This window comes from Lagenorhynchus albirostris, chromosome 14 (genome assembly GCF_949774975.1).
Source record: "Lagenorhynchus albirostris chromosome 14, mLagAlb1.1, whole genome shotgun sequence".
Classification (NCBI taxonomy): Eukaryota; Metazoa; Chordata; class Mammalia; order Artiodactyla; family Delphinidae; genus Lagenorhynchus; species Lagenorhynchus albirostris.
The window spans coordinates 88,336,638-88,356,588 of NC_083108.1; the positions used below are offsets into that span (position 1 = coordinate 88,336,638).

Sequence of the window (19,951 nt, forward strand, 5' to 3'; positions counted from 1 at the left end):
TTGACATCAACAATGAGGAGTAGCATGCTTTTTTAAAAACATACAGACATTATAGAAACATCTTTAGATATATTATGGTTTTAATTTTGAGACAGAGTTTGGACTTAAGGTTATGCTAACTCATGTTTACCCTTGAATCTGACTAGATGTCTTAGTCTGAAATAAATGTAAATAAGGTACATCACAGGAAAATGTCAAGGTTGTTTACCTCTTTTGTTCCATTTTCAGTAAGAACATTTCTTCTGTAAGTACATATTTGTCCAAATAAATCAGATTGTTTTCATCTCCACATACACCTGCCCAAACTTTATTTTCCCATTGTAAAGGTTATCTTACCTTTAAAGCATCTGATTGCCTCCTTTCAAGAACTTCTCTTGCGTTTAGTACATGAAATATGTAATTTAGAACTTGAATGAGTGCCTTATTTAAGCATATTTTTTCACGCATATATAATTGTTCTTTTACAAAGTGAGAGGCTGGCATATTTCTTTTCCATTCAATGTAACAACAAAACACACAGCTGTTGCCTAATATTTACTTTTCTAGAGCCATTCAAAGCCTCAAACTATCAGAACAACTCCACTGTATAAATCCCCTCTTTCCTATAGTGGTGGCCAGTATTAATAATTTCCCTCACACCCTGTGGCAGTCTTTGGTGAACAAGAATGTATTTGTCATCTCAGAGGTGTGTAACTTTCAGAGGTGTGGCCATAGACTTCTCCCAGGAGGAATGGGACTGATTAGACCCTGCCCCCAGTTTTTTATATAGGAATGTAATGATGGAGAACTATGAGACTCTGGCCTAAGGAGTTTACCAATCCCCCAAATTCAGAATCTGAATTTAGGTATCTGCCTTCTCCATAGGAAGTATCAGGGGGTGGGCTGTAAGTTGCCTGGCTGAATTTGTACTCCATGTTCTTGAGGGAATGTTTTAAAATTGGCCCAAGTGGGAAATGGCATGCATTCTTCTGTTTTTGTTCTTCGTGTAATAGCGTCTCTTCCCTAGGGTCTAGGAAAACCATATTTTGAATAATCTATTTTCTCCTAGTAAGCAGGACTTTTATTTCGAAAGCAAATGTGACCTCCTTAATGGAGCAGGGGAGAGTGAAGTATGATGGAGAAAAAAGTGGGAAGAGGCCTATGATCAGGTGAGTGAGGGGCACTCAGGAAAGGGAGTGCCTTTGCAGGTAGCTCACCAAATATGTTGCTTGAATCATTTTTATCAAAAATAAGAAATTTCCCCTAAAATTTACTTCATGCAACATCATTCTGAACTATGTAACTCACCAAAAAAGTCCTCTTGTTCATTTGTGGTAAAATATTTCACAAAATAACTATGCTATTATTTTTAATTTAATTAAAATACAGATAATGTATTAAATACACTAAATCAAAATACAGTTAATTCCTAGGCTATACAGTAAAAGATATGTCAAAACACTGTTGCCACTGAAAAAACAAAGTGAATAGTTTGTGGATATTTTCATTTATACAGTATGCTTTCTTTGTCATAGCAAGTCAGTGCTGGCAAGGTTCATAGTTGCTTTCAGTCAATTTCAGCACACAAGTCTGTGTTATATCTTTCCGTATTTAACATTTATAAGCTGTGGCACTTTTCAGAGGTAGCAGAAGACCAAAAGTAAAGCTTCCTGTTTTTCAAGATGAAATTCAGTAGCAATAGCCAGCCAGACACATTAAGGTATAAAAGCAAACAGAATAAAGCATATGATGTACTTTAAATTACTTGTATAATACATTATTTCAGTTCCAATTGGTTTGACAGAGAGATAATGGTGATACATAGTGTGACCATCTCAATATGTGTGAAGGGCTAAACATCCAATTTGAACATTTTGATCTAGGAGTTTATAATATAAACTTACAACAAACTTATAAGGAGTTTGTATTACAGACACACAATTGTCTTAGGTTTGCATATTCAAGTTGTGAAAACTTTGTGTGAAACATAGGAAGGAAACCATGATAGCTCTGAAACAGTTATAATATTTTTATTACTCTGTTGTCATGATTATCTAATTATCCATACTAAACAGAAGGGAGAAGGGAAAAAAGATGAGTGTAAGACATAGACATTTAGGACAAACTCAAAAGTTCTAATGTGTTTAGTTAGTCTTTTAAGAAGAGGATGACAGAAGAAATATTTGAGGAGTTAGTGAAGAACCTTGCAAAGAGATGCAAGATATCAGCCCTCAGGTTCAGGAAGCTCAGCAAGTTCCAAGCAGGCTAAAGTGGGACATCACCACAACTATGCACATTGTAACAAAAGATAAAGCCTGGTTATCAGAAGCTGGTACAGAGTAGGGGAGAGACTACTTTCACAGCAGCAACAGGAAGACTGCAAGTTTTCATCTTAAATGAAACGATGGAAGAAGATAATGAAACAACACCTTTAAAGTGCTGACAAGGAAAAAAAATATTCGACCAATCTAGATGTCTATACCAAGCTAAAAGTCCTTTAGAGATAAAGCAGAAATAAAGATGTTTCAGATAAACAAAAATGGAGGGAACTTGTGTAGCATGCCTGTGCTAAAAGAAACATTAAAGATGAGTTCTTCAGACAGTATGAACTGGTCCTAGATGGAAACCTTGCAGTGCAGGCAGTAAAGAACACAAGGGGTAAATATAAGTCAAGTATTGGGAAACTAAGGCCCATGGGCTATATCGGGGCCTGTAAGCTAAGAAAGGTTTTCACATTTTAAATGGCTGTTAAAAAGATGACTCTGCAAGAAATACAAATGAATATTGTCAACACAACAATTATAATATCAGCTGGAGTTTAAAATATACATGAAACTAAAGAAGCATGACAGTAACACTTGATAGGAGGGGATGAATGGAGTTGAGTGTAAGATTCTAGTAGCATCAGTGAAAGTACTCATTTCGTTTTCTCGATCTAGGGGCCGACTAAATAGGTGTATTCTATTTGGGGAAATTCATTAAGCTGTACACATTTCTCTATGTATTATGCTTCAATAAAATTTTTACAAGTTTCCCAAAAGATTATTACACTTCAACATTAAAACAAGAAGTTACTATAAATGCAGAAGGATAAGGAGATGGAGCAACAGGTACATTCAGTACTAGTAATGTAAATATTAGTTGTTGCAAGAACAATCAGAATTCTATATTTTCTTAGAAAGCAACAACCGGTGCTTCAGGGGACTTAAAATAAGATACCCACATAGAGTTCAGGCTGGGTCAAGTTTTGTTACTGAGAAATGACCCCAAAGAATTTTCTATTGAATATTATACAATGCGTCTCAGGACAGGAAACTGTTAAATCCTTCTGAAGAGATGGAAGAAATTTCAAAGCAGAGAGGCAGCAAACCTTGCAGATTGGGTGTGAATGACTTGGAAGAAAGAGGTAACACTTTCAAAAAGTCTGCCTTTAAAGCCTGGGAGAGAGAAAAGGTAGTAAAGAAAAGGGTAAACAAATTAGTTATCTGATATTTTAAAAAATTTTTTAAGAAATGAATTTTAAGAAAAGTATTTTTTTTAAGTTTTAAGAAATTCTGCATCACCAATACTCTCAATATCACAGAGAACAATATTATGTAGAAAAATGGAAATTGATCAGAAAATAGAAATTTCAGATTCAATGTGAAACTTTGCTGATGGGTGAAAAATATAATTTTATCTGTTTGCTATGCCTTAAATTACAGGTGAGTTTATGTCGTGACATATATTAATCTGTGAATTTCCTGTTCATGTTAAGTAAATATCTCATTTTATTTGTTGTCTTAAAAGAACTCTGTATGCTAAGGAAATGACAGTTTTCTGTAATCCAAATTTCATACATGAACTGCTACAGTAGCCTCCTAAACTGGTCTCCCAAGATTTTTCTATACAATAGTCAGTGTAATTTTCAAAAAATAATCTCTTATGAAAGATTCTTAAAGAGCTTCTGATGGCTCTTCAAATAAAATATAAACTCGTGCTGGAGCTGGTAAGGTGTTTTCTAAATCCGGCCTACTCTCCAGCCTGGTTTCATATATGCTTCTCTTTACCACCTTGCCTGCCCACGTTCCAGCCACTGGCCTAGGACTTTTTTTTTAAACAAACATGTCAAGATCTCAATGAGGACTTTTGTTCTTGCTGTTGTACTTACAAAGCTCTGTGTCCCTCCACCTCTCCAATCCTCTGTGGATGACTCCTTTCCTTCAGATTTCAGCTTGTATGTCACCTTCTCATGGAGGCCCTCCCTGACTGCCTTATCGAACATATGTTCCTCTAATCATAGCACCTTATTTGTTTCCCTCATATTTTGAATTTTGCCTAGAGGTCAATTTAGATGAAGTCTAAAAAGAGCCCAGGCCCTTTAGCAACATTTTCAAAAAGTGCCTTTAAAAAGCTGTAGATAGAAAAGTTGGCTTAAAAAGTGTAAAAAAAAATTATCTGAGTTTTAAAAATGGCTAGAATTTATATATCTAACAATAGCCTGAGCAAATCTATATACAACTTTGAAGATATTAAAATCATGCTTTTGAAAATTATTTAAGTAGTTCACGATGGAATTGTTTACTATTTAAAAAAATAGACAACTTAGCTCTATTTACTATGTAAACTAGAAAATTTAGCAACAAGTAAAAAAATTACGACTCAGAAATGACCACTGATAACGTTTTGGTATATAATCTTCCAGGATATTTCAATATACACACATATTTACAATATATATTTTAATAAAAACATGGTTATACTCTGATATTTTATAATTGTATTTAAAAAATCACAGTACAGTAAGTCCCCTACATACAAATGAGTTCCATTCTGAGTCCAATTTGTTCGTGAAGTCCAACAAAGTTAGCCTAGGTACCCAACTAACAAAATTGTCCATATAGTACTGTACTGTAATACTTTTCACACAAATACGTAAAAAACAAACACAAAAAGTAGAAGTTTTTAATATTATAGTACAGTACCTTGAAAAATACAGTAGTACAAGCTACATCACTGCTGCTTTTATGCTTGCTTCCGGACATCCTGGGCTTGAAGTAAAGACACTGTTACTGTATTCTATACAGTACTGTAAAGTACACAAAAGCACAACCACTTGTAGAGGATGCATGCACGTGACAATGTACACTAGATACATGAACTAACGTGATTGGATATGCGAACATAGGTTCGTATCTTTGAAGGTTCGTATGTAGGGGACTTACTGTATATTAGATACATCCCCATTTGTCAATAAATACATAATAACATTTTAATGACCACATTACATTCCGTTTTATGGTCATACATAATTTTTAAAAACCAATTAGCTATTATTGGGAATTTAGGAATTTTAGTTCTTCACTAGAGTATGAAACTCAGATGACTATTGTTACTTATACATGTTTGAATGAAGGGTTCTTTTATAAAAGCTAAGAAAAAAATTGCTAGGTTAAAGGTTTAGAATATTCTCGCTTTGGACACATACTGCTTACCTGTCCCCCAGAAAGATTGTGTGAATTTATGTTTCCATCAGTAGCCTAAAGAACATGGCACCCTCACCAGTACTGGGTCATTTCACTCCTTTTAATGTAATACACACTGTAGCAGCATATGAACAGTGGCCAAACAAGGTATATGAACTTGAGGGTGGTAGAGGCAGGGCAGGGTATATGAATAATTAAACCTCACTTCTCTTAACAGTCTTAGTTTCTGCATGCCTGTCAATTGTTAGAATATCTTGCTATACTGAGTGTGACTCCAGCGCTTGGAAAAATTTTTTGATTTTATGCAATTTTTGCCTTATACAATCACTTGAAACCCAATTCTTATTTTAAGTTCAGCCTCCACTGAAATACTAAGTAAACAAATAAAAGGCACAAAAGTTTGGGAAAAACCATACATGTTTAAATAAGTACCTATTATGGGACAAGTACTAGGAATAAGATAATGAACAATTTAGAGTTCCTACCTTACCAAAGCTTAAAGTTTAGAGGGCAAGACACATAATTAACCAGCCAATACTGTGAAGGTGTGAAAAGCATGTTAAAGCAGATGTAGGATACAATACCTAAAGGATGAACAGGCCAGGTTAAGGTCCAGAGAGAGTGAAGAGATGGAGCAGCAAGGGCTGTGGCCTGAAAAGACAGGTAAGAGTTTAGCATGAAGGGTCTTGTAGAACATTTAAGGTAAAAGGAGGGAAGTCCGCTTGAGGATTTAGAAGTGAGATGTAATAACCTGATTAGTACTTGAGACGAATCACCCTGGGAGCAGTATGGAGAACAGATGAAAGGAAAGCAAAATATATTAACAATATTGCTCATGCAGTGTTCGTTGTTATTATGAAACATCTGGAGGGGAAAATGGATTAAATGTACATTATAGTCCATCCACATAATCAAATACTAAACTATTTCAATGAAAGAATGAAACAGAACGACATATACTGACATAGAAAGATATGATTAAAAACAGATGGAGGGCTTCCCTGGTGGCGCAGTGGTGGAGAGTCCGCCTGCCGATGCAGGGGACACGGGTTCGTGCCCCGGTCCGGGAAGATCCCACGTGCCGTGGAGCGGCTGGGCCCGTGGGCCATGGCCGCTGAGCCTGCGCGTGTGGAGCCTGTGCTCCGCAACGGGAGAGGACACAACAATAAGAGGCCTGTGTACCGCAAAAAAAAAAAAAAAAAAAAAAAAAAAAAAGATGGAATGAAAGTTATGACTCAATTTCTGTACAAAGAAATCTATATTTGTATGTACATGGAATGTACATAAAGTGCACTCATCCACAATATTAAATTTCTAAGGCAGGAGGATGACTTTCTCTTGTGTAGGGCTGATGTTGTTTACATTTTTTCTCATATGCATGTATTACTTTTATAATAAAAAAACACCAAGAGTAATAAAAAGTAATAGAAGGATACTGGGCTAGCTGCACAGGAAACATACTGGAAGAAAGTAAGGTCTGAGTCAGAGAAACCCATCACAAGGCTGCTGCAGTAAAATCCAGGTGAGACACCGGGTGAGACTGCTTGAGCCCACAGCTGCTGGTGTGCCAAGTCACTGGTGAGCCAAAACTAGTGCATAAATGCCAGCGCCCAACCAAGCAGAGCACGCCCCCTTCCTGAATGCCACTCAAGATGATCTCCTCGCACAAACGCCACATGCATTTGGGATTCTTCTCTAACTGCTGCCTGCTACTGCTGTACCCTGGAGGGCCGCAAACACCTAATGAACAATGGGAATATTTGGTGCCATAGCATGACTGCAGGTGCTCCTTTCCAAGCTACGTGTGAATCTTACTAGACTAGGAATCTATCATCTTAGAACCTGCTGGGATTTAATCTAGGCTCCCTCTAAATTTTGTTTTCACTGGTCACAGCCTAGTGTCAGCCCACCCTCAGCTCTGATCTTACATTCTCTGTCAGTACTGCCATCATAAAAATGTTCTGTATTCCTCATATCCCAGCCACAAACCCCAAATTCCTACCCTTGTGGAAACTGTTTCCATGGTGCCCTCTGAGATTTCCCTGAGTGACAAACTCCTTTATGTCTTCAACAACTTCCCTAAAAATTCCCATCATTTCTTTGCACTAACTTAAACTTGGCTACCCCTGGGAAAAAACCTACTCGACAACAGTCACATCAAAGAAGGGCTGTCTATTCGCATGCACTCCATATCTATAGGTTGGCGTGTAGGATCAATGTCCCCCTTGCTCACCAATATTATTTCTAACCAATTGCAGCCCCTTGTAAAAAGAAACAGACTTTCTTTGAGGCTCATACCAGCTAGTTTCGACTTTCCAACTCTCTTCTTCGTTGCTATCTTATATTCAACTGGACTCTCCTTCTTATTCACTTAGACTTTGCTATTTGCTTTGCTGTCTTCACAGGAGGCCCTACCGGTAACCTGGGGGGACTTTCACATGCATAGAGTCTTCCCCAGTAAAACCTCTGACCAGTCTTTTATCCATCTTACTCTTGGCAGATAATCTTAGCATGAAACCTACAGTCTCATGTCTATATTCTTTTGGCCAAGAACAGGGGGGATGACTAATCTTGGCCATGGAGGCTGCCTGGGATAAAGAGTTTTGTAACTGGACACACTGCTACTCTAAGCAAAACTGAGGTACTATTAGTAAAGGAGAAGTAGGAAACATGTATTAGGTTAGCAACTAGCAGTATCTGCCACACTGGGCCAGAAAGTTGCTCTTAAGAAACCAAACAGGGACTTCCCTAGTGGCGCAGCGGTTAAGAATCCGCCTGCCAATGTAGGGGACATGGGTTCGAACCCTGGTCCAGGAAGATCCCACATGCCGTGGAGCAGCTAAGCCCGTGCATCACAACTACTGAGCCTGCACTCTAGAGCCTGTGAGCAACAACTACTGAAGCCTGCACACCTAGAGCCTGTGCTCCGCAACAAGAGAAGCCACTGCAATGAGAAGACCACACACTGCAACGAAGAGTGGCCCCTGCTTGCCGCAACTAGAGAAAGCCCGCGCGCAGCAACAAAAGACCCAACGCAGCCAAAAATAAATAAATAAATAATTTATATTCATTTTGTTGTGAAGCTGAAGCTAACATACCATTGTAAAGCAATTATACTCCAATAAAGATGTTAAAAAAATTTATATTAAAAAAAAAGAGAAACCAAACAAGCAGTATTGTATAGCTCAGATACTCTTAGCTCAAGTAACTTAGATATAAGTAAATAAAGAGGTAATTAAAACCAACCCACACAGTCCTCCTTTCCTTCTGAGAGAATGGTGGAAGTATTCCTTCTTGCAGCAAACATCAGTCCTTCTATTTGTGCTCCAGATACCTCCATCCCCTTCTCAGGAACTTTATGGTACTGACTGTCCCTCTTCTTATGCCTGCACATTTAATCTCTCCATACTGGATACATCACATTAGGATTTAAACATTTTCTAGTTTTTCATTATTTAAAACATATTTTCCCTTGACCAAATCTCTCTCCAGCTACTTCCCCATCTTTCTCCTACTATTCAAGCTTGTCTATATTTACTCTTTACTTCCTTGTCCTTTATTATGAAACTCATCCTAACCTACCACCAATCCTCAACATACCATTATCTCCACCTAAGTTCAGCAATAACCTTCACGTTGCCATACGTCTGCTTTTGAAGACCTCATCTAATTTGACCTCATAGCATTTAAAACAACCGGTTTTACCTTCCTTCTTCAAACACTAGTTTGTCTTGGTTTAGTAAAACTCCATTTTTACTTACTTTAAATATAGGAGGTCTCCATGGTCAGTGGTAGACATTCTCTTTTCACACCATCCATTTTCCCTATACAATCTTACTCACCTCCACACAACCCAGTACAGTCTATCTCCTGATGTTGCTAAAATTATATCTCTGTCCTAGACACCTCTTCAGGTTCAGAACTACACATCAGCCCGTTCATTTAGATATCTCACAACTCTATATAAACAGGACTAAAACTGTGACTATTGCCTTTTTCTTCCATCATAGTTTCTTCCTTCCATATTTTGTTTCTTAATAAATTAGAGCTAATCTCATCAGTATCTGTAAAACCAAGTAGCAAAATCTCAAGGGCTTCATTCAGCATTTAAAATTGGTAATTCCCCTCTACTTGAAGACTCTTTGGTTTTCTCATGCTGAAATGTTGGGATTTTCCTCCTGCTTCTCTGACACCTGCTTTCAATGACCTCAGCTCCATCCTCTCTAGTCTAAGCACAAAAGTTCTATCAATATTCCTCTTCCATTCCTCTCTTTTCTATGTTCTTATCCAAATTTGTACACCCAATGTAAAATATTTAAGTCTACATATCTTGTGATCTTTTTCTTTTTTAAAACGAGGTTACTGTATTGACTGTATTTACATACTGTTTTTAAAAAATCAATAAGCTTATTTTTCTCACATAAAAAGATGCACAGATATAAGCAGCGCAGTGCTGGTACAGTTATTTGAAGATATCTTTGGGAAACCAGGATCTCTTTGACACCATCCTTGTCATCCTCATGGTCACAAGATGGCTCATTCAGCTCCATGAATGCAAAATCCAAAGGGAGAAGACTGGGGAAGGCTGAAAGACAAAGTGCAAAAGGCAAAGAGAAAACACTAGATAGGTCTGTCCCCAGTGATACTATCCACTCCCTACGGGGAGGGATGAACTGGATGCTTGATTGGCTACTAACAATACCTGTCACACCAGACCAGAAAGCAACTCTCAAGAAAATAACAATAAAGTAGTATCATATTGTCCAGATACCTTGAAGATAATGCAATTAACTTAGAAATCCATAAGGTAACTGAAAACATATTTAAAATAACTCTAAACAGCTATGGATCTGAAAGTCATAAAGTCATAATAAATATTAGACAACAGAGTTAAAACAAAATAAATTATCATACACCAAATGTGTTATATAACTAAAGGGGCGTTTATAGGACTATTTATAGCCTTAAATGCTTATTTTAGAGAACAAAGACTGAAATAATGAGCTTGGAATCCACCTTAAGACACTGAAAAATGCAACTCCATGTTCTTAATGGTTACAAGGTTTCTCTCCCAGTATGAATTCTCTTGTGTATAGTAAGTGAAGAATTCTGACTGAAGGTTTTTCCACATTGAATACAGCCATAGGGTTTCTCTCCAGTGTGAGTTCTCACATGTCTCCTAAGGGAAGAGGAAACACTGAAGGCTTTCCTGCATTCCTTACATTCATAGGGTTTCTCCCCAGTATGAGTTCTCACATGCATTCTAAGAGATGAGAGACCACTAAAAACCTTCCCACAGTCAGTGCATTCATAAAGGTTCTCTCCAGTGTGTGTTTTCTTGTGAACTTTAAGGTGAGAGCTTGTGTTGAAGGCTTTTCCACAGTCATTGCATTCATAGAGTTTCTCCCCACTGTGTATTCTCTTGTGCACTATAAGGTAAGAACTTGTGCCAAAGGATTTTCCACAATGATTACACTCATAAGGTTTCTCTCCAGTGTGAGTTCTCACATGAACCTTAAGAGATGTTTTTTGACTGAAAGCTTTTCCACATTGATTACATTCATAGGGTTTCTCACCAGTGTGAGTTCTTTTATGTCTTCTTAGGGTTGAGGAATCATTGAAGACTTTCCTACATTCTTTACATTCATATTGTTTCTCACCCATGTGACTTCTCTTGTGCAAAATAAGATTAGAAATCCTTTTGAAAGCTTTCCCATGCTGATTATGTTCATGATTCTCTTCAGTAGGTGTTTGCTCCTGTTGCTTATGGGATGAATGATGACAAAAGGTTTTGTTTTTATTACACTCATAGGAATTCTTCCCGATATGACAATTGTTGCATATAGGAAGCATGTTATTATGTTTAAAGTGTATGCCATGTTCGGAGCATGTGTACTCTTTTTGTGCTGTTTGAGTTCTTTCAAGATGCCACAGAGCTCTGTCATAGTCATGACTTTCACAGACCCTCTCACTTACAGAGTTTTTTCCATAACTGTTTAGGATTGAATTATGCTTCCAACACTCAATATCTAAGTAACACTTATGGCAATGTTTACTGATGGAAACTCTCTTTGAAAAAACAAGTTTTGATCTGAGTTTAGAGTCCTTCTTTAATTCATGATAGTCATACAATCCCTCCTGAGATGCTGCCTTCTTTTGAGTAAATGTCACTTGCCTCAAAATCCCCTCTGGGATCTTGTGCTGTTTTCTGATTTTACGGCATTCCCAGTCTGCTCTTAATGTGGGAGACCAATCATCCGTTGTGAATCTTATCATTTTCTTGCCACTAGATGATTTTCCCCCAAAAATATTCTGGTTAGAAGTTGATTCTTTGGTTTTCAGTTGAATCTCCCAGTCTAGACAGGTGCCTTGGGGAATTCTCCTTTTCACAGTTCTTATGTCTTCTTGACCCGACAGGGAGATCACAGGCTTGCATAACTGATATTCCACTAAGGTGAGATTCATATAGTTTTCCAACATTACATCTCTGTACATACTTCTCTGAGCAGAGTCCAGCATCACCCACTCCTCCTGGGTGAACTCCACAGTCACATCCTCAAAGGACACTGGTCCCTGTAACCAGGTTGCTGGGAATCCAGGCACTATCCTTTCCCCCTCAGTACTTCTCACATAGAAACAGGCAGAGTCCTGTGTAGGTAGAGCCCATATCGGGCATAGGTCAATGGCTGCCATCTTGAGAGCCTGAATGTGACATCTGCCTGCACAATAGGGCTGAGAGAGCTGGATACTTCTTTTCTTGTTTTTCTGATCCAATCAAGTCAGGGATGCATTTCACTGGGTGTCCTTCCTGTAGCCAAAGAGGCAGGTTCAGGTAAAAGAAGAAAGGTGAAAATAGGGCCCCATTGGAGGCAAGGTTAAAAAAAAATTGTAGACCCTCTCTTTTACCTTCCAGCAAGGTCTCACCTGCTTAAAATATTTATTGGGATTTGAACGGACATGCAATATAGTCATCCTTGGCCCTCTACTGTTATCTCGGTTATTCATACTGGCTTCTCCTGTAGACTACTACTCAGCTCTGGGTAGAAAAAGCATGCAATATTTTAAAATACTAAAGTCAAAGAACCAGTTTAAAAAGACATAGTTGTTTGAATTTCATGCATACTTTGCTACTTTTTAGTTTAGTTTTTAGAATAAAGAATTTTTTTCTAATTACAAGTGTTTTAGGTAAATTTATTTGTTGTATATGTAACTTGGTATTTACCCAAATAACCTCACATATAATTAATAGGACTGATGATTTGGCTGCTACCCTACTTAGAAATTTTATTGGAGTTGTTAAAAGTAAATATGTGACTTTGAAACAAACGTTCATTTGATTACCTGCAATTTAAACTCTATCCTCAAAGTCTGTATTTCCTTATGATGATTCATTCTATCTAAAACTTGAATGGGATCAACAAAGAGGCATGAGCTATGTTCTAAGCTTTGAGACTGAGGCCTTTACAATTTTAGATGGTATAATACTTTCCTGAATAATTTTCATAATGGCCTTAATATAAATATCAAAACAATTGACACAGTGTGAAAGAAAACAGGTATGCTTGGAGACTTTAAGGACCACAACAAATCACGCAATAATGTATTACACTAATATTTTTACAGATCTCAATTTTTTAAGATTAGTTGATACCTTCAAATATAAGACTTCTATCTCAGTATTATACTTCAGTAGAGTTCAGGTTTAATGGACAAAATTAGAGAAATGGCATTATTATTTAGACAAAGATCTTCAACAGGTAGATTTTATGCCCCTAATCCAGAAATGTATATAAGCCTGCCACTTTAGTGTAAATCAGATGGAAATATTTGTCTGATTTGTCCACTGCATGTATTCTGAATACCTAGAACACTCCCCAGCACATGGCAGACACCCAAAAAATGTTTGTTGAATAAACTGAATGAATCTATGGCAATTAAGGTTTTGTGGAAGAAGTATTTTTTTCACATCTATACTCTACTTATAGAAAACAAAACCCCACAAAATCAGAAAGTTAGGCTTCATCTTCAAAAAAGAACATTAGTTTGCCTTCTGGTTAAAATTATTAAGCTGAGAATTGTACTCTGGGTTCATTTCTTCATTCCCCATAGTTTTATTTCTTTCTTAGTTACAGAACTAATAAAAAACTGAACAACTTTACCAAACAACAGGAAAAAATATCTGAATAAATGGAGAGATTCACCATTTTAATACCATTCAGTATTAAAAGATTTCAATTTTTCTCAAACTAGAATTGCATTGGGATTTTCATTAAATTCATTCCTTCATGTTCAATAGGAACTTCTTGAAACATGACAATTTGTTTTATAAGTTTTATAGAAAAATTAAGACATGAATAACAAGGCAGTTATTAAAGTAATGCTTTGTTCTACTATATTACTTCAAAATACATTATAAATCTCTATTAATTTAAACAGAATGATAATAGGGCAAAAAGAGAAAATAAAACAGAATAACTTCATGTACTTCCTTGGTGGCACAGTGGTTAAGACTCCACACTCCCAGTGCAGGAGGCCTTGATTTGATCCCTGGTCAGGGAGCCAGATCCCACATGCATGCTGCAACTAAGAGTTCACATGCCACAACTAAAGAGCCCGCATGCCACAACAAAGGAGTCAGCAAGCCACAACTAAGACCCAGTGCAAACAAACAAAAAAACCAGAATAACTTCAGAAACAGATTCATGTGTAGCTAGACATTTAGTGCATGATAAAGGCAGCACTATTAATCAGTGGGGGAAAGGATAAACTAGTCATTAAATGGCATCAGGACAAATGGCTGTCAGGGAAAAGCATAAATCCTACTTCACACACTCACATTCCCAGGTGGATGAAAGACATAAATATGTACCTGATAGGAATTCTAGAAGAGGAAGATAGAGAGAATACAAAAAAAAAAAAAAAATTAGAGAAAATGGTTGTTTTTATCCAAAGCTGAAAGATAGAAGTCCTTGATCTGCAAGTGTATACACCACATGTCACACTGAATAAATGTTTTAAATCCACCAGATACACGAGCAAAAGCTGCAGAATACCAGGGATAATGAGTAAATATTTAAAGTTACTGGAAAGAAAAGGCAAATTACCTACAAAGGAATACCAATTATACTGACTACAGACTTCTAAGCTACAACGATACAGGCCAGAAGACCACACAGTAATATATTCGAAGTACTAAAGGAAAACAATATAAACCCAGAATTCAATAGTGTGCTAAAGAGAGCAATAAAAAGACACTGACATATTTCAAAGTAACAATAGCATCCTCAAAAGATGGTCATAATAAGAGAAATGCAAACTGAAACACTGAGACATAATCTAAGGCACACCTTAAATTAAAAGAGGCCTAAACTTGCATAAGCCTTATTTGGACCATGATGTAAAGAAATTGTTTTAAAAAAATAGCTTTGTTGAAATAATAGAAAAATTTGAACACTATCTATATATTTGATATTAAGGAATTAATCCTAATTTTGTAGGTGTGATAATGATATCCTGGCTATGACTTTTAAAGGAGTACTTATCATTCAGAAATAAATTCTGAAATATTTACAAATAATGAATCATGTCCTAGATTTACTTCAACATACAGTGACAGGTACAAATGAGGTCATTATACTATTCTGATTTTCTATGTTTTGAAACTTTCATAATATAAATTTTAAAATCACCAGAGAGGTATTTCATTTGTAAAACATGATGTTTTAGGATGTTACAGTTTTTTAAATCACAAAATGAGAGTTCTTAGGAAATTTTAGAAAATTTTTAAAATTATTTATTTATTTTTTTTGGCTGTGTTGGGTCTCCGTTGCTGCGTGCAGGCTTTCTCTAGTTGCGGTGAGCGGGGGCTACTCTTCATTGCAGTGCGCGGGCTTCTATTACGGTGGCTTTTCTTGTTGTGGAGCACGGGCTCTAGGTGCGTGGGCTCCAGTCGTTGTGACACACGGGCTTAGTTGCTCCACGGTACGTGGGATTTTCCCGGACTAGGGATCGAACCCATGCCCCCTGCATTGGCAGGAGGATTCTTAACTACTATGCCACCAGGAAGTCCCAGAAATTTAAAATTTTAATAACAAAACCCAAAAAATGTTGAAGGTTTAAGGATAAAGAACTTTTCCAGAAAGCTGACCTTCCCTCCCCCAAAAAAGATAAGCAATGAGACAGAAAGGATAAGAAAACTATATGAACAATTTCAAAGTTTCAACACCAGATTATTCAGAGCTCAAGAAAGAAAAGAGAAAATGGGAAGAAGACAGAATCAAACACAGAGAAAATTCTTAAAAATAACACTATCCAGGTACTGATCCATCAAATGGGTAATTTCTTAAAAAGACTGGGAATAAACATAACATCATGAAAAATTTGAATACCAAAGATAAACTGATGAATGTAAAGGTTTCAATGATGATAAACAGGTTACATACAAAAGAACAATGGAATAGGATTTCTCAACAGTAACACTGCTCCATTTTCTACCTAGCTCTGCCAGCTTTCAAAGTTCTGAGGGAAAATAATTTCCTATCCAGGAAATTATACTAGTCCACAGTACCATGCAAATATGAGGACAAAGTAAAATAATTTCTAGTCATACACAACCTTAATATACACCCCTTTTCGGAAAGATAATAAGGTTATCATCCATTAAAAAGGGCAAATAGAAGTTTCCAGGAAACAGGAGGTCCAACACAGAGATGAGATGAGGGAATTGGTGAGGAGAAAGGGAAGTCCCAGCATGCCAGTGTGCTGCAGCCTAGAGAATAACTGATCAGTCTACACTGCAGCATGATGGAGGGCTCCTGGGGATGTGTGTTCAGGAAAAGAGGAAAATGATTAGATTGTGTGACAGGTTTGATCTTGAGGAAAATGGAATTGAGAGACATTTTACATAGGTTTAGGGAAAACAAAGCAAATAAATAAAAAGGCAATTATTCAAAACAGGAAGAGTAAAATGTATACAAGAAAGGAACTTATTACGGCTCAGCAATAGAGAATACTTATATAGTCATCACAATGGAAACACTGAACATGAATTTAGCCAAAATTTTTGAGAGGAACTACATTACAATACTTGCAACATAATCACATTGATTTAAGGATGTAGGAAGGCAGGCAGGTATAATAGTCAAGATTCTTATTTAACACCTAAGAAACTAAAAAACGTCTCAAATTGATTAACTGCTTAAAAATTTTAAACTGGTTGCCACCATGAAATTAATAAACAGAAACATGAATTAAATAGAGTTGGGAGACCAGAATGGGGAGCTCTCACGTCCTGTGATCATAGAAGAGCCCAACAGGAAGAAGACAGACTCCTCTTCTTTCCTGGCGAGGACTCAGCCAATGAAAAGCCACAGACTGATTATTTACTATCACCCTCCCAACTTCCTTTTTCCTCTCTATAAAAGCGCTATTCTTCCCTTGCTGTGGGGGATTTCCATGGTAGCTGACCTTGAATTGCAATTCTCTGCTGATCCCCAAAAAGCCATTTTTGCTGGAGAAATACATGGCAGTCTATTTATTTCAGGTCAACACTACGGAGAAGAAACACTCCTGTTTTTATTATGAGGCTTTTAATATCTAAGACTTTTTAAAAATGTATGTACACATTTTTCCAAAAGTAAATAAGTTACAGAGAAAGTAAATAAAGCAATCAAATCAAGTAGAAAAACAGCAAAAAGGAAAGGAAAATTTAAAAATAGAGAGCAGGGCTTCCCTGGTGGCGCAGTGGCTGAGAGTTCGCCTGCCGATGCAGGGGACACGGGTTCGTGCCCCGGACCGGGAAGATCCCACATGCGGCAGAGCGGCTGGGCCTGTGAGCCATGGCCGCTGAGCCTGCGCGTCTGGAGCCTGTGCTCCGCAACGGGATAGGCCACAACAGTGAGAGGCCCGCGTACCGCAAAAAAAAAAAAAAAGAGAGCAAATATTACTCTAATTGAAAACCAAAAACAAGGAACATAAGACAAAACCAAAACACAGCACAGATTACCAAAACAACCCAAATCTGCTTCTTTGAAAAGATTAATGTAGATGTATATCTTGCAGAGCCAATCAAGAAAAAAGATGGCCCTAATAAATATTAAACTCAAAAAAGAAAAGAATATCTACAATTAGAGCAGTGATTTTAAAATATCACTAACAAACAGCAATTTAAAGAATCACCAGAAGGGAATTCCCTGGTGGTCCAGTGGTTATGATTCTGCGCTTCCACTGCAGGGGGCATGGGTTCAATCCCTGGTCGGGGAACTAAGTTCCCACATGCTGCACAGTGAGGCCAAAAAAAGCAAAAAAAAAAAAAAAAAAAAACACCAAAAAAAAATCACCAAAAAAGAATAGTATGAACAACTTTATGTCAACAAACTTGAAAACTTAGATGAGATGAACAATTTTCTAGAAAAAAATGTGCCCCAAATTGACTCAATTAAGAACTACAAACTGAAATTAATCACTACCATTTAAAATGGAATCAGAAGTCAAATATCCACCCCAAAAGATTTTGAGCCCAAAACTTTCAAGGGAAAAATTATTTTACCAGGTAGAAGAAAAACAGTTATGCTTCTCGAATTACTCATGAGACTTGTAAAATCTTGCAAGGATAGTACAAAGAAAGATTAAGATGCAATCTTAAGTCTGAACACTGAAAAAGTCCTAAGTAAAATATTAGTAAATTGAGTATGGCAGCGTATTAAAGTAATAATACAATGTCATATTCAAGCAAGGTTTAACCAGGAACGCAGGATGGTTAAAAAGCAGAAAAACTATTACTGTTATTATAATGTCATGGTATAATGAACACTCTTGTATCCATCACTCTATTTTGAAACAGATCTGGGAATGATGTATTAAGGTTAGCCTTAGAGAAATGATATCTCATTACTGTGATGCAATCCATTAACAGATTAAGGGGTGCAGACCAAGAATGTCGCCTGCCATATCAGTAAAGGATGTTGTGGCCTTCAAGCCACCAGCCACTGCAGCCACTCCGGACTGTGCACCCTGAAGGGATTCAGGATGCAGAAAAGCAGAATATGGCCCTAGATAGTTAAGATGTGTATCAAAGGAATGATTTCAATGAGCCCAGACTCTTGCATTTTCCCACACATAGAAAAGTGCTAAACTCATTAATCTGAGATGCCTGGTTCTCTTTAATGAACAGTCATCTCTTGATGTTCTGACCACCAGGTCTTTGCTGCAAAAACTCCTGTATATCCTGGCTCCCCCATTATGGTTTCAGAGCCGTCCCTCAGAGCTATTCAGAAAGTCCACTGAATAAAACACAATTCTCAACTTTCAGGTTGTGTATTTTTTTTCAGTCGACAGTTTTGGCAAACAACGAAGGGACCCAGAGCTGACTTCGCTCCTTCGCATGAAATCTACAATGAACCAGAGCCTTGGTAGAGGCCTCCTGCATCCGTCTGCCTCCTCAGACAGTTCAGATGAATTTGGGTGAGTCTCTCCTGGATCTTGGATCTCCCAACTATTGATGGATGATCCTGTGTTTTATTTGGTGGTGTATAACAGGTGCTTGGCTCCCCAGGTGACAGATTCTGGGAAAAAGAACCCCCTCACAACAGTTGAAAGACACTGAGCGGTCTGGGCTGAGTGGTTAGGTAGGAGGCTGACCTGGCATTCTTCCTCAAATGGCTATCTTAACAAGAATTTGTCGGGATAAAAGTGAAAATATTACATGAGAGCTTTCAGCACTGAAGAAGGGAATCTCATGGCCAGCAACGGCTTTTTTCTCAAGTTTCTCAGAAACTTGCAGGAGTGGTAAAGGCAAGTCCTCATAACATGCAGCCATCCCTATAAGGAATCCCACTCAATTTAACTTAAAAAAACTTGCTCTGCTTGGGACACAAATAAGAACTGGCCACTCTGTGATCCATGCACCCACGATGGTCTTATACTACCAGAGGGAGAACCTAGATACATAAGACGAGCTGAAAAGACTCTAGGGTAAAAACCTAGAGAAGTCAAGCTCACAAGCAGCACACTGGGCCACCATGCAATTTCACTAGTAAATTTTATCCCCAACGAATTCAACTTTAAAATCAGAAATAGATTCTCTCAGATAAACTAGGGGCATCAGAAAGCCAACCTCCGACGAACACCCCAGGCCAGAGGCATGTACGTATAGAGCTCATACTTGCAAGGATCTACTTAATTGGGAATTAAAGGAAATCTCACCCTGAAAATGACTAAGATGGGGCTCTTTTACTGCATACACAGTTAAGTTAGAGAAAACTAGCTTGATAAAACATCTTTTCAGAATTCTGATCTTAAAGAAACAAAAGCCCTTCTGGGGGAACTTGCATTTCTCTTCCTGTGCCTTTGAAATGTAAATGTTCTACCTGATCTCCTTGGGTATTTTGTGCGTGCGTGCGTGCGTGCGTGCGTGCGTGCGTGTGTGTGTGTGTGGTTTGAGAACTTGGTCTCTGCCATCCAAAAGGTACACATATTGTGTACATTTGGATGCAATCGAATAGACTGGG

The 19,951-nt window shown here is 37.5% G+C and overlaps 1 protein-coding gene across 3 annotated transcripts; it reads right to left on the reverse strand.

Moving 5' to 3' along the window:
• Positions 1–1,372: 1,372 nt before the first annotated feature.
• ZNF891 (zinc finger protein 891) lies at positions 1,373–12,137 on the reverse strand. Of its 3 annotated transcripts, XR_009534921.1 has the most exons (4): positions 10,461–12,137; positions 6,029–6,095; positions 4,944–5,009; positions 1,373–3,416 (listed from the first exon to the last, which is right to left on the reverse strand). XR_009534921.1 is itself a non-coding variant. In XM_060122017.1 (2 exons), exon 1 carries the CDS (start codon positions 12,135–12,137, stop codon positions 10,500–10,502), a length of 1,638 nt encoding a protein of 545 aa, XP_059978000.1. In that variant the 3' UTR covers positions 5,494–6,095; positions 10,461–10,499. The 3 variants fall into 3 exon arrangements, 1 of the variants encoding a protein (XP_059978000.1); XR_009534922.1 differs by lacking the exon at positions 4,944–5,009; XM_060122017.1 differs by lacking the exons at positions 1,373–3,416; positions 4,944–5,009 and having other exon boundaries at positions 5,494–6,095.
• Positions 12,138–19,951: the final 7,814 nt, after the last annotated feature.